The sequence below is a fragment of the Carassius gibelio genome, chromosome B8, assembly GCF_023724105.1.
Source record: "Carassius gibelio isolate Cgi1373 ecotype wild population from Czech Republic chromosome B8, carGib1.2-hapl.c, whole genome shotgun sequence".
Lineage (NCBI taxonomy): Eukaryota > Metazoa > Chordata > Actinopteri > Cypriniformes > Cyprinidae > Carassius > Carassius gibelio.
This window is the reverse complement of record NC_068403.1, coordinates 16,781,605-16,796,220: the sequence shown is the minus strand read 5'-3', so window position 1 is coordinate 16,796,220 and position 14,616 is coordinate 16,781,605. Positions and strand designations below refer to the sequence as shown.

Genomic DNA, 14,616 nt, shown 5'->3' with positions numbered 1-14,616 from the left:
GTTAATAAACTGTCACTTACTTTTTGCAGAACCAAGAGTAAAGCCTTTCATAAAACAGCTAATGGTGGTAAATATCCAATAATCTGTTGCAATAATGCTTTAGTGCATTGGTAGCAAACTGAGCCTACTAGTATTTTAAATCAATATAGTTTCATTCTTTTTATAATTGCAGTCCTCCAGCTGTGAAAATATTACTGACAGGAATGGCTTGAATGCTTTCCGGGGTCATGTTTGAAAAGGTTTCTGAAAAGATTTGTTGATGGGAGATGTTGGCAGGAGAGACTCTGGGAATGGGTTTGCTTTGCCTCAGGCAAGCACTAACATGCTCCCGGCTTATGATTGAAAACCAGTGTGAACTATTGTTAAAATAGACTTGTTTATGTGCGGGAAAGATTATGCCCTACTGTTCTTTTCACTGTTATTGTCATATCTTAATGAAATGAAGTCAAAGCAATACTGGCTGTTTCGGTCTTTCATAATTGAGCCTCTGCAGATCCATGTTTAACAAAATGTCCAAAGAACATGAAATACAGATAAACACTATATATTTAGTTGTCACTGTGAAATGAAAAAGTCTGAATGATTATACTGAACAGCACCAAGCACATAAATAAATGAAACCTCCCTCTTAAGTAACCTGTCATTGTACCCTATAATGCAAAGATTTATTTAGATAGACGCCACTGTGTTCTTGTCTTTGTGTTTATAGTTCAGGTCTCCCACAGCTCTTCACATGTCATTATCTGTTATTTCTTAAGTGATGTTTTCAGTAGAGGCGGAAAGTATTTCAAAATAATCTTTTATTTACCCTTTCACATAATATTTAACATTTATCATTCGTTTTTAGCCACCCATTGTTCACTTTATTTGTATAATTACAGTAACGGGCTTTGTAAAATTGCATGTAATTGGTGGTTATTTTGGGTGTGGTGATTTGTTCAGTCAGTGTGTCAGTGTTGTTTTGGGCAGTTGCATTGTGTCAATAATCAGGCTTTTTGTGTCACATTCAAACCTACAGTACAACAGCCTTATCCCTCTGCATCTGTATTTCATTGACATACAATAAAATTATAAATAATTTTGTAAATGAAACCAGCAATTAATCTTAAGCAATTTGTCCCCAGCAGTCAGAAAAGTGTTTTAATGATTATTGATGATTTTAAAAGATTGGTAAAAACCACTGCAGAAATACTGTTGATTATATTAGTTTTATATATATATATATATATATATATATATATATATATATATATATATATATATATATATATATATATATATATATATATTCAAGTTGTTATAATATTTTATTTTACATTTCATTATAATGTTTGTATAATATTTGTATTATTATATTTTAAAATACTTATTTCTAAAATAAAAAAGAACTACATCCATGTGAAAAATGCAAAAAAAAAATAATAATAATAAAAAAACTTCAATTAAGAGATACATGAGACCATAGAGTTTTACCAGACATATTTTGGTAAATGTTTGAACTTTCAGTCTGTGATTTGACACTGAACTGCAAACCTATATCATTGTATTTACACAGAGGTTCTCTAAAACACCATCTTTAAAAATCGTAACCATTGGTTTAAAAAATGATTGTAAACAGTTTACAGTACATTATCATTAGTACATTTATTTCTTTAGGACATCTGTTATTATGCTTGGATTATTATGTAACAAATTTTAAACAGGTTTTCCCTCAGATGTTCTCAAATTTTCATCCTAACATCATGCATTTCGTATATAGTGCCTCCCATTCGATGTTTTATATAATACATTTATATTATATATGTATTCTTTTACCTTTTACAAGCAATATTCTATCATGATTCACTGAGCTGCACGTTTATTTCTAAAGCACAGCGGTTTACATATAGTGGCACATTCTTCTGCATTTTTATCTAGTGACCTATATATACATTTTATGTGTGAAGAAAAAAACTGTCTTGGGATTGGTGCAGAGCAGACTGGGCTTCAGAGATCTGTGTCACCCAGTTCAGCAGCAATCGACGGAGCAGGGAGAAAACAGCTTATTTTAGCGTCTTCCTGCTCTGCATCAGACTGCTAACCTATTAGTGGAGCAGCTGAGCAGCCCTCAGACACATGTGGGTGAAACGTGCGACAAAACCAGACTATTTAGTCTGAAGATTCCTTTCCTGTTTTCCTACACTTCGAGTTTAAATACAGGTTTAAGAGTGCGGTTTGTGGAAAAACAGAGCTGCCACCGTGTGCCTGAGAGGATGAAAATCACATTTCATTTTACTGTTTGTTCCCAGAGAGAGTTAAAATGAGAAGGTTATCTGTTTTGTAAAACCAGAGCCAAATATTATGTTTGAAAACTGCTTCGGAGGAGTAAGTTCAAAATGTCAAGGCTGATTTCACAAGACTAACTCCCAGGTTAAATGTTGCGCAACATCAGCCAGTCTCTGAATTAAAAGGAAGAGTAACAAACCTGCCATTTCAGACAAATACAACAACAGGCTCATTTCATTTTGGTTTGGCCTTGATCCAGAACCTTCTGTATTTCACATGGAGCTGCCTGTGGTTTCGACTGAGGTCAGAGTATGTGTGGAAACAAAAAAGTCCTGTAGGAAAATTCCTCACTATCCTGTGATTGAACCAACATTGAAAGACGACATGATGCTTTTATATATTTAGTATTGTTCAAATGTTTGGGGTTTGTTACAAAAAAATAATATGCTTACAATAAGATCAACAAATGCTGTTTTTTCACATTCTATTAATCAATGAATATTGGAAAAAAAATATTATTTATGTGAATATTTCGACATTGATAGTAATAAGAAATTTTTATTGAGTAGCAAATTAGAATATTAAACATTTTGAGCAATAGTTTTGTCTTCATGATAGACTGAACACTTATATCGCTAGAAAGATAACTTAAATTTAAACAAAATAAAAAAAATACAATACCTCTAGTCATCTTAAACATTTTAGTAGCAGAAATGATGTCCTCAGGGTCAGCATCATCATATCTGCAGTCTATGTCTATAAGCCTTTAATAGGCAGTGCTGGGTAGTAACTGATTACATGTCATCTGAATTACGCAATCAGATTACAAAAATTAAGTACTTGTAATTAGATTATATTAAATTACATCATACCTCTAATCAGACTACAGTTGCTTTTTTATTGATTACATGATTCCATATTATTCTCACGGTCACATGACATGCAGGTAAACCAGTTATAGGTTTTGTTACACGTTACATGTACTTGCTGTTATAATAAAAATTAATTATGCATAATTGCGTGCAAGTAATCTTAACCACATAGTAATTCCATGTAGTTAATTAATATTAAATGTATAATTACACTGTAACAAAGACACCTTAATATAAAGCGAAACCCAGGTATAAAATAGTTCATTTATATATTTTTTTACATTTACATTTAGTCATTTTTTTAAAATAATGATTGTTGTCATTTTAAAAATATTTATCTTAATTTTTCATCTTTTGTCAAATACATTTTTTTTTTCATAAAATAAATTAATAATAATAAGTTCCAGGATTAATTATATGCGTATAATAAACAATGCACTTCATGTTGTAACTAACAATTTTTTTTATATTTTTTTCTTTCTTTTTGTATTTTTATATAAATATGGTACATGATTAACCTATGTTAATCATTGTGATAAATTAGTTAAATCACAAGTTATCTCAAAGTAATCAAAAATAGTCTGATTACATAAAATGTGTAATGTAATGAATTATATTACTAACAAAAAAAATGGTCAAGTGATTTGAAATCAGTAATAGACTAGTTGTAAGTAATCTACCCAGCACTAATAGCCATAATTTAATTAAGATGTTTCACCCTTTTATATTTTTTGCCTGGTTTGTCACATTTAAATTATGTTTCAAAAGAGACATAAACCAGTTTTAAGTACTGCGATAAAGATTATTACAGCTTTAAGAAGCACAGCCATAAGTGATGTGTAGAATAGATGGGTCACAGACTTGCAAATAATCTTTATGACATTATGTATTGACAGTCCCTCAGTCCAGGCCCCCCGGTCTACACAAATGGGGTTCAAAGTTTGATCCAAAAATATATTTTCTCATTCGAGCTGAGAAGGCATTTCCCATATCAAACATACCATCCATCACTTTAAAATGGTAAATTATTATATGAAGAAAGATGTCAGCAGTCCAGTGTCCATCATAGCATTTCGGTCCTGGCAAAGTTGCTGACGGATATGTGTCATGGAAAAAAAAAGGATGTTCATTATTGACTGATAATGGAAACAGACATGTTCATAAGTGTTGAACTAATAACTGATTAGAGATTGGTAACTGTGTTACGACTATTTGTCATAAAAAAGGAGGGCATGTTAATAAGAACAATTAGGTGTAATATATAAAGCAATGAAACTAATATTACATAATCATTCATCTTTACGGCGTTCTAAAAAAATAAAATAAAATGAGCACAACCAACCGAGAGAACTGGACTGTTACCCAGTGTTTCAATGTCCTCTTTTCAGATGAGAGCAAGTTTTGTATTTCATTTGGAAACCAAGGTCCTAGAGTCTGGAGGAAAGGTGGAGAAGCTCATAGAAGTTGCTTGAAGTCCAGTGTTACGTTTCCACAGTTTGTGATGATTTGGGGTGCAATGTCATCTGCTGGTTTTCATCCGTTGTGTTTTTTGAAAACCAAAGTCACTGCACCCGTTTACCAAGAAATCTTGTAGCACTTCATGCTTCCTTTTGCTGACCAACTTTATGTAGATGCTGATTTCATTTTCCAGCTGGATTTGGCACCTGCCCACACAGTCAAAAGCACCAAAAGTTGGTTAAATGACAATGGTGTTGGTGTGCTTGACTGGCCAGCAAACTTAACAGACCTGAACCCCATCGAGAATCTATGGGCTATTGTCAAGAGAAAAAATGCCAGAAACTGATAACCTCCATGCCATGCCGAATTGAGGCAGTAATTAAAGCAAAAGGAGCCCCTACCAAGTATTGAGAATGTACAGTGAATGAACATACTTTTCATGAGGCCAACAATTCACTAGAAAAGTTTTTTTTAAATTGGTATTCTAATTTGTTGAATTGGTGGGTTTTTGTTAAATGTTAGCCAAAATCATCAAAATGAAAAGACCCAAAGACCTAAACTACTTCAGTCTGTGTGCATTGAATGTATTTAATACACGAGTTTCACAATTTTTGCTGAATTGTTGAAATAAGTGAACTTTTGCACAACATTCTAATTTATTGAGATGCACCTGTATATTTAGAGGTGTCTGTGAATGAGCTCTTGCAAAACACAAAGTTATGTAATATTTATTTCACAGCCCATTGCTGTAATATTATACATAAGTATATGGTCATTTTTCATAAAGAAAACTAACACAGAGACATATATCTACATGGGGGCACACATGACATAATATTAACTGATTATTTGGTGCAAACTTCTGGCTAACCATTAAAAGTCTTTGCCTTTCACAGAAGTCTCATGATCCTCTGGAGGTGTGGTTCTCGTCACTCTCCCCTCCTTCTCTTGTAATTATATATAACAGACAGGACTGAGCTACAGTTAGTAGAGTTGTGGAGTTAAAGGCTAAGAAAGCTCTCAGGGTCATATTTACCTTGTGTGTTTTACACAGGAACTGAGCGTTCGGTTATCAGTCATTTTATTGATAACACAATCGATCGAGCAGAAGTCATTCAACGCATTTGGTGAGTACTCTTTAGTTTCTTTTAGGTTTTATCTGACACTTTGTGTTGGGTTGCAATAGGCTCCAGCACTATTTATTCAATGGTGTATTTTAACTTTAGGGCAAAGTTGATAGTATGTTTGTAATTTAATTAATCATTAATTTCATTCATGTCTGCTCACAAGAGTATTATGTTGGTCTTGACTTTACTTAGAAATGCAGGCCATCAAATATCCATGTGTAATATCACTCAGACCTGAAAATGAACAAATCCTAATTATAGAGTATTCTTGTGCATGTAAATGTGGCAAGGAACCATCATAAAGCAGCAGGTATTCTGTGCAAAGTCAAAACATTTATATTATTTTCATAGAATAATAAGTAATTCAACAAGTCATTCATCTACTTCTCAAAGAAGCATGTGTTCAAGTGTTCATATAAAGTTTGTACATTTTATATTCTGAGTCTCCCTTGATCCTCTGATGTCTGAAGGCACTTATGTAATAGTCTGTGCTACAAAGTTGCCATCAAAATATCAAAAGTATTTCCAGGCACATAATCAAATAGCATGCTTAATGAAGCATTATTAAGCCTCTTTTTTTCCTAATGAATATGGCACTTTGTTTTGGAAATTCCTACTTGACGACTTACACTGGCATGCAGTAGAGCTTAATGTCTCCTCAAAAGTTTTTTTTGAAAACCATCATTATTTTTATGGTAAATAAATAATATGCTGTTCTACCAGATTTAAAATTTAAATCATCTGCACTTTGTTTAGTACCACATTGTCATTGTTGGTTAACCACACTAGCCACATGATTGAGGTTGAACTACTACATAATATTAAGATGTTGCTGCTAATCTAAATGTTATAATTATCATCTATCTGTATCATAGATCTGTACCATCCCTCTCTCTCAAAAGTATCTAAATCAAGGCATATAAAAGCAGTGTGGTTTACTTTAATTGTGTGTTTCTGTTTTTTGCTTTTTTATAGTCAGATCTTAAAGTCTCTAATCCATCCAAATGTCTTTCTTTTCCAGAATGTACCGTCCATCACTCCTAAGATCCAATCCACAATGGATGTCTTTGTCTGTGTAGCCACCCAAAGCCAATACAAAGACTTTACCCTTATTAGCTAACAGTTGCTTTTTACTTCCCGCTACTGTCTTTTTTGTTTGTAGAGATAGACAAGGTGTAGATTGTTAGATTTTTAACTTGTCTTCTAATTACTTTGGATATTTATTTATTTAATAAGAAGAAATACCTCAATAATCCAACCCAGTTTGATTCACAATAGGCCAGAAGTGCAGTTACTCTCCAGCAATGGAATCCACTACACTAGCATCCTTAGCAACTGTTACAATGCTAACAGCTGCCTCACAGACAGACATGTCTGGTGTCCTCTGGCTGCTGGTGCTGGGCTTTGTCATCGCTTTTATCCTGGCGTTCTCAGTGGGCGCCAACGATGTAGCCAATTCCTTTGGTACAGCAGTGGGTTCTGGGGTGGTGACTCTGCGCCAGGCCTGCATCCTGGCCACCATCTTTGAGACAGTGGGTGCCATACTTTTGGGGGCCAAAGTCAGTGAGACTATCCGTTCGGGTATCATCGATGTTCACATGTACAACGGCTCAGAGGCTGTGCTGATGGCTGGCTCCATTAGCGCCATGTTTGGTGAGTACATACTTCACTTAAAGTGATAGTTCACCCAAAAAATAATTTTCCTCTTGTTGTTCCAAACTAGTATGACTTTATTTCTTCTATGGACCACAAAAGAAGATATTTTAGCAACCAATGGGTTATTTTAGGTCCCTTTGGCTTCCATTGCTATCTTTCTCCTTCAAATCCTCATTTCACTCGAAGCCAGTACATATTTGAACACATCCAAAATGTCCATCATAGTTCCACAGGCGATTGCGATTCAGCAGAATCCAGTAAATTGCGAGCATGTCACCTAGGTGGAACTTTATCAGGTTATCGTGACTTGTGTTGGTCCAGTCAAAGGCTTAAATTATGTTTGTTCATTTCTTGTTACAGGATCTGCTGTTTGGCAGCTTGTAGCTTCGTTCTTGAAACTCCCCATCTCTGGGACGCACTGCATTGTGGGTGCCACAATCGGCTTTTCCATGGTTGCTAGAGGTCATCAGGGGGTCAAATGGCTGGAATTGCTTCGCATTGGTATGTGAAACTGAGTATTTTTGAGAATTTGCGTAAGTGTGCTTAGTCAGATTATATTTTTTCCTGAAGAATGAGTCAGTTAATGGAAAGAGAATATTTTTCCCATGTGACCCCAGAAATAGGAAGCGGAAAGACCACCAGCATGATATAATGCAGATTTCTTAGTTTTATTATTTTTTTCACATGAGATCTATTTATAGTAAAGAACATTTTGGACTATACAGACAGAAAAGATTTTGGGTGTTTGTTGACACTCTGCGTGCAGCCCTGAGAAATTTTGGGCCGTACAGATAAGAGAGAAGAACATCACTGTTTAGATATTACATTATAATTATTTGTCTAACCTGTTGATGTATGTGTTGCAGTTGCTTCTTGGTTTCTTTCACCTCTTCTCTCTGGCATCATGTCTGCTATTCTCTTCTACTTTGTCCGCAAGTTCATCTTGAATAAGGTAAAAAAGCAAATCTGAGCTTACCTGTAACATAATGTACCAGTGTCTGTTTTGGTACTTTTTAATCCCTCGTTGCTGTCAATAAAGAAAGAACTTGTGCCTTTTACCATGTGCTAAATGGCAATATTTCCATATGCTCCAGGAGGATCCAGTGCCCAATGGTTTAAGAGCATTACCAGTTTTCTATGCTGTTACTATGGGAATCAATCTATTCTCCATCATGTTTACTGGAGCACCAAGTAAGCATTTGTCTTCTCTAAGTAATTTAATTACATTTTTTACAAATATTTAGATCAGTATTTTCTTCATATATGAATATTTATGAATAGATTTTTTCTATGTCTCTAAATATAACTAAAAGGAGCTTTAGCTTTTTGAGAAATATTTGGTTCCCAAATTCTAATCACATGTCATGTCATAATCACATGTATAGGTACAGGACCCGTCCGTTATTTATCATTAATTAACACACTGTTGATTTACTTTGACGTTCACAAACACATACAAAGTCTGGTGGGTTAAGCAGTACTCAGTATTGCTAATGATTATAGCTATTTGAAAATGTGTAACTGTCTGCGCAGTCTGTTGATGTAATAATAAAGTTATGAAATATATTTTTGGCCCAAGTCCAACAATCTGTACCCATTAGAGAACTTCAGTGGGATCATGATGTACTGAAGATAAAAAAAAGCCACAGTGAATCAACAGTTGACCTAGAGTCTGTGTACTAATCAGTGGACCACAGGACCGCCCTCTTCCTGGTTATCTATTGAGCCATGCACATGACCATGTTCGATACCGTTGGTGCTTCTGTTCATTCAAAGGAACTGAAAATTAACTTAGCCATAAGTTATAATGATAAAAAAGAAACTTCCACTGTATAGCCTCCCATTTCACCCTAATTTTAAACGGAAAATTGTATAACCGTTTGCCTTACTGTGGTGTTTTGTCAACACATTGCCTTTCAACAGACTTAATTCTGGAGGGACACGTAACATGCTATCATTGTCATGCTGTCACACTCGTCCACAAGTTGCTTTATTTCTTTAATAAATATTTGGTCCCCCTTTTTAAAAAGATTATTTGTATTTCGGATTGAGTATTCACACAGTTTGTTTTTGAACCAAGTTTGAAGTTAAGCTAATGCTAATTTGCTAATTAGGGAAACCCAAATTTTTACAGGAGGATGGTAGGACTTTTCATTATAAGAATGTAGAATATGTAGAACTGTTTAGCACTAAAACGTGTTAAGTTTTCATCTCGTTCTTCTATGTGTATTCTACAGTGTTGGGATTTGATAGGATACCATGGTGGGGTACTCTGCTGATCTCACTGGGCTGTGCCCTGCTTACTGCTGCGCTGGTCTGGTTCATTGTCTGTCCACAGTTAAAGAAGAAGATTAAAAGTAACTATTTATTTATATACCCTTTTTACATCAGTATTAATTTTAAAATGCCCAAAGTGTGGAATTCTGGGTAATTCTTTGCAATGTAATTGAAACTTACATTATGAATGCACACTGTACCATTCAAAAGTTTTATTTAGTAAAGATGCATTAAATAGATAAAAAATGACAGTAAAGATGTTTAATATGTTACAAAAGATTACTCTTTCAAGTAAACTATGTTCCTTTGAACTTTTGATTTATGAAAGCAACACTATGTAATTCTGTTCAAAATTGGGAAAAAAATATAATGAGCGAGACGAGTACATCGTAAATTCATCTACCTAACCGCTTTTTTTCTCTTATCCCAAATGACTATGGTACATTTAGAATAAGTGATTATTTTTGGACTATTGTAGACTGTTCATGTCGTCACCGCTGTGGAGTAACACATATCTGCATGAATTGCCATAGACATAATCTTGGAGAAGTAGCTCCGGTTACTGTTCTTCCGCGGGATGCGTGCAGTTCTGTTTATTAAAAGTGTTGCTTTAAAGTATCTCAAATTTTTTTTTTTTTTTTCAATGTTAAGCAACATTGATAATTAAGTAGAAATGTTTCTTGGACACCAAATTAGCCCTTGCCCATTGCACAATGATGCAATAAATTATCTTTGTAAATGTTTCTAATAAACTACCACATTGACTTTGCATGCATTTGTATCTGTCCTGTTAATATACTTACTTCTGTAATTATTTCAATTTTTCAGGTCAGAATATTGCAGACACTAGTGGAACACAGTTGATTGAGAAGAAACCATGCTCAAACGGCTCCATGGCCCATCCTGCCCCACCTCGAAGCTACTCTCCTGTTCCACAGACACCCCCTGCTGACAGCAACAGGGTGGCCTTTGACATCGGAGGTTCAGCAGAAACTGACCTGGACAACAAAGATTTTGACACCAAAGATTTGGATTGCACTCATGGTCAGCCTCTTGAAATGATAAATACACGAAATGAACTGTATGTGTTTTAATGAACTGATTCTATTATGTCTAAATTACTAATTCTTTAATCTACAATTTTGGTCATCCATTGTAGCTTTGAATGGCATTGCTGGAATTGCTGTCCCAGACTTGAGCGGAAGCCATTTTCACACCGTACACAAAGATTCTGGAATCTACAAGGATCTACTTCACAAACTTCACCTGGCCAAGGTGGGCGAATGCATGGGAGAGACCGGAGACAAACCCATCCGCCGCAACAACAGTTATACTTCTTACACCATGGCCATCTACGGAATACACGGGTCATTGAAGGAGGGTGAGGGAAGCCGCACTGGACTGGATGGAGAGAAAAGGCGCTCGCGGTATGACAGCTATAACAGTTACTGCACTGCGGTGGCTGATGGAGAAGTTGCTGCAGGAGAAGAAGCTCTGGCAGTGGAGATTGGAGACGAGACCGTCAGAGAAGACTCACTGGAAGAGGAAATAGATGAGCTTGAGATAGACAAGCCAGAGGTGTCCATGCTCTTCCAGTTCCTGCAGATTCTCACTGCCTGCTTTGGATCGTTTGCGCATGGGGGAAATGACGTTAGGTATGAGAGACATAATAAACTTTTGTTTGTCCAAAATATTTAAAAAAAAAAACTGAACAACAAGTAAATTTAAATGTCACAGCATTATAATATAGAGTACGAAAAATGGATATTTATTTTGTGTCCACTAAAATGAGCACCAATGTAGCATTTTGCAGTTTCTTACCAACCCTTAAAGTATACAGAGTAGTGTATATCTTGCATTTCTAACCTTTTTTCTAACCACATTGTTTTATAAAGACGACAGTGCTAATCTATAACTGATAGCATTACCCATCATTTCTCTCTTATAGTAATGCGATTGGCCCTCTCGTTGCACTCTGGCTGATCTATGAAAGCGCTTCTGTAGCACCCACTGCTCCCACACCAATCTGGTTGCTCCTGTATGGAGGAGTGGGTATCTGTACAGGGCTCTGGATCTGGGGTCGGCGGGTCATACAAACAATGGGCAAAGACCTGACTCCCATCACTCCCTCCAGGTAACAAGCTGCTAATACCCTGACGTCTCGTACCTCCTCTAAGCAGAAACTGATAAGAGCGCTTATTTGTGGGATCAGGCTTTATAATTCAGTTTTATCATCGTGGTTCTCATGAGGCTTAAGGGCCGGTTCCCACTTTCTTATCTCTGTTGACTGTGCAGTGTAAACAAACGGTTTAACAACACTCCTTGTCTCATGGAAATTCCCTCAAGCACCACAGCAGTAAAGAAGATTTGTCTTGTCTTTAGTATTATGACATTTTGACAATGCTGCAGGACTTATTCCATTTAAACAGTCCTTTGCTGTGTTAAAAGATGCTTATATAGCTTATTATAATCATCATGTCTGTCTCGCAGCGGATTTAGCATTGAGCTCGCCTCTGCTGTAACAGTGGTTGTTGCTTCCAACATCGGACTCCCAGTCAGCACCACTCATTGCAAGGTGGGTTACTTACTAGTGCATTAATCCATACAGTTATAATTTGTAATAACAGACGTCCAGTTCTATTATCTTCTTTGTTTGTGTGTTTATGAACAGGTTGGATCAGTGGTGTCAGTTGGCTGGCTCCGCTCCAGGAAGGCCGTTGATTGGCATCTGTTCCGGAATATCTTTATCGCTTGGTTTGTTACCGTGCCAATTTCTGGTCTCATCAGTGCTGCTATTATGGCACTCTTCTATTATGTTATATTGCCTCTGACCTAATGTTTTATGTTAAACCATTTACTCCTTGTAAATACTTACACATTTGGGCCTCAACTGTGGAATGCCCCTTAGTCTGGTCCCATCATATGTACTGTACATAGCAAATCAAAGACTGTGTATGTTTCCATGTCACACTCACACTCTGTGATTTTTGTACATGTTTAAGGTGCTTAATAGTGTTAGGAAATAATTGTGTAGCCATTAAATGTGTGAGATATTTAGTTTTTGGGCCTCACATATGTTTGTAAAGAAAAATATTGTTAGATTGGTAAATTCTTTTGGCAATGAAAATGTATACTCTGAGCTGTAAGGCAGTATTTTATTTATAAAACAATATATATGTATACTTGCATGGCATTTGAAATAAATCTGCTATTTCTGCTGACATTTGCATTTTTATTTCCAGCTGTAAATAAACCACAGTTTTTACAAAACAGTATAAATTATGCTTTTTTTATCTAAAAACTGTGAGACTTGTTTTCAATACAGTATTAAATTTAAAGGGTAATCCATGTTTGTTAAAGCAAGTGTATTTAAGAAAAGTATTCTAAGAATAAAAAGAAATAAAAGCATGTGGATATTGTGCCTTCCCAGACGCTTCATGTTTTTAGTAGGCTACCTCATACAGTTTTATAATACTGGCTTTTTCAATAAAATCTGTTACAAACAATTCTAATGCACGGAGGAGAATGCGCAAAGAACATTAAGCTGCATTTGAAACAGGCGGGAAGGAAGTCGACCGGAAGTTGAAGTCGGCTGCATGCCGCCATCTTGTAGCAGAACTTCACTTGCGTTAGCATCCCATTGACTCCCATTCATTTTTGCGTGACTTTGACAGCGAATAACTTTACATCTGAGGTGTTTAAAGACTCCATTTGTCCATTATTTATTTCTAAAGATACACGACAATGTATAAAGGGCTCCATTACCTTCTATGTTACATTATGGCCCCGTAGAAACAGTTTTTGTAAAAATAGGCTAACGATTGTGTCATAACCACTCGACTCTCTGTCGCACAGTAGAGAAATTACCGTACAGACAGGAGGAGAAGCTCGCAGGCAATTAACTTAATATGGCATACTGGCGTTACATTTTAAAATAAAATACAAAATAATTAATCAGAATACTTACTCCTGCTCACTCACGCCAAAGAACTCCCCGCTCAAGCTCGCCGTCTCTGCAAGATTAACGATGGCAGTTTGCACACACAGCCACTAGAAGATTTACATCTGTCTGACAGGTTGCTGACGTCATCAAGCTTCGTTTGAGTCTGCGCATCAGAAACGGAAGTGCTAAAAAACGCTAAAAATGGGCTTCACTTGTCTCAATTGAGTTCCAATGGGGTCTCTGTGTTCATTTCTTTTACTGTCTATGGTTTGAAACCGTCATGTGTGTTTCAGATGCATGATGCTGTTTCGGAGATAAAGAAAAGAGTTAACTTTTCAAAGTGTGTTATTAGTGTGGTGTGCGCATACTTTGTGCTATCGTGCACACCAAGCTATTGTATGCATAACTAGGAACATAGTGTATGAGTGTTGTCCAGTTTATTTAGCCGGCTCTCTGCTAGCACCGGTGTATCTGCAGTGTTGCCAACTAATTTTCAGAGAAAGTTGCTAGAGGAAGGTTGATTTGTTGCTAAAAGTTGCTAAATGACGCTCTGATGTCATTGCGTGATGAGGGCGCTACGTAATCACTACGCAAAATTGTATCACTGCATCAAATATAAGCAAAAATACTTGATATGTTGATTTATATTTTAATTTAAATAATAATAATGCATAATATAATATTAAAATATAAACAACTGTATTTTTTGAATTGTTGAACACTCACAAATCTTTTGAACAATTTCAGATTTATTTTTTTTGCTTGTAAACTAGTAAAACTACTACGCATTCTGAGCAATAGTTTTAAGTATTGTATAAGTTAGTATGCTACACTCTAAAAACAGGGCAAAATCTAATATGTTAATATGAAGGAATTTTTCGTATAGATTTTTTTTAGATTTTAATTACGCATTGTATTTAGTGTTTAAAGGTTTACAATGGATAATGTATAATGTCCTTGAAAGATACTAGTACCTTTTCCATTTTTCTAGATATTGTTCTTGCAATGTGATAAGTGA

The 14,616-nt window shown here is 35.6% G+C and overlaps 1 protein-coding gene across 1 annotated transcript; it reads left to right on the top strand.

Moving 5' to 3' along the window:
* The first annotated feature begins 5,553 nt into the window (after positions 1–5,553).
* On the top strand, positions 5,554–12,876 carry slc20a1a (solute carrier family 20 member 1a). Its single transcript, XM_052563930.1, has 11 exons — positions 5,554–5,722; positions 6,744–7,375; positions 7,739–7,879; positions 8,245–8,330; positions 8,473–8,569; positions 9,616–9,735; positions 10,484–10,699; positions 10,815–11,310; positions 11,604–11,789; positions 12,146–12,230; positions 12,327–12,876. The coding sequence occupies exons 2-11, from the start codon at positions 7,027–7,029 to the stop codon at positions 12,489–12,491; spliced, it is 1,941 nt and encodes a 646-aa protein (XP_052419890.1). The 5' UTR covers positions 5,554–5,722; positions 6,744–7,026; the 3' UTR covers positions 12,492–12,876.
* The last annotated feature ends 1,740 nt before the right edge of the window (positions 12,877–14,616 follow it).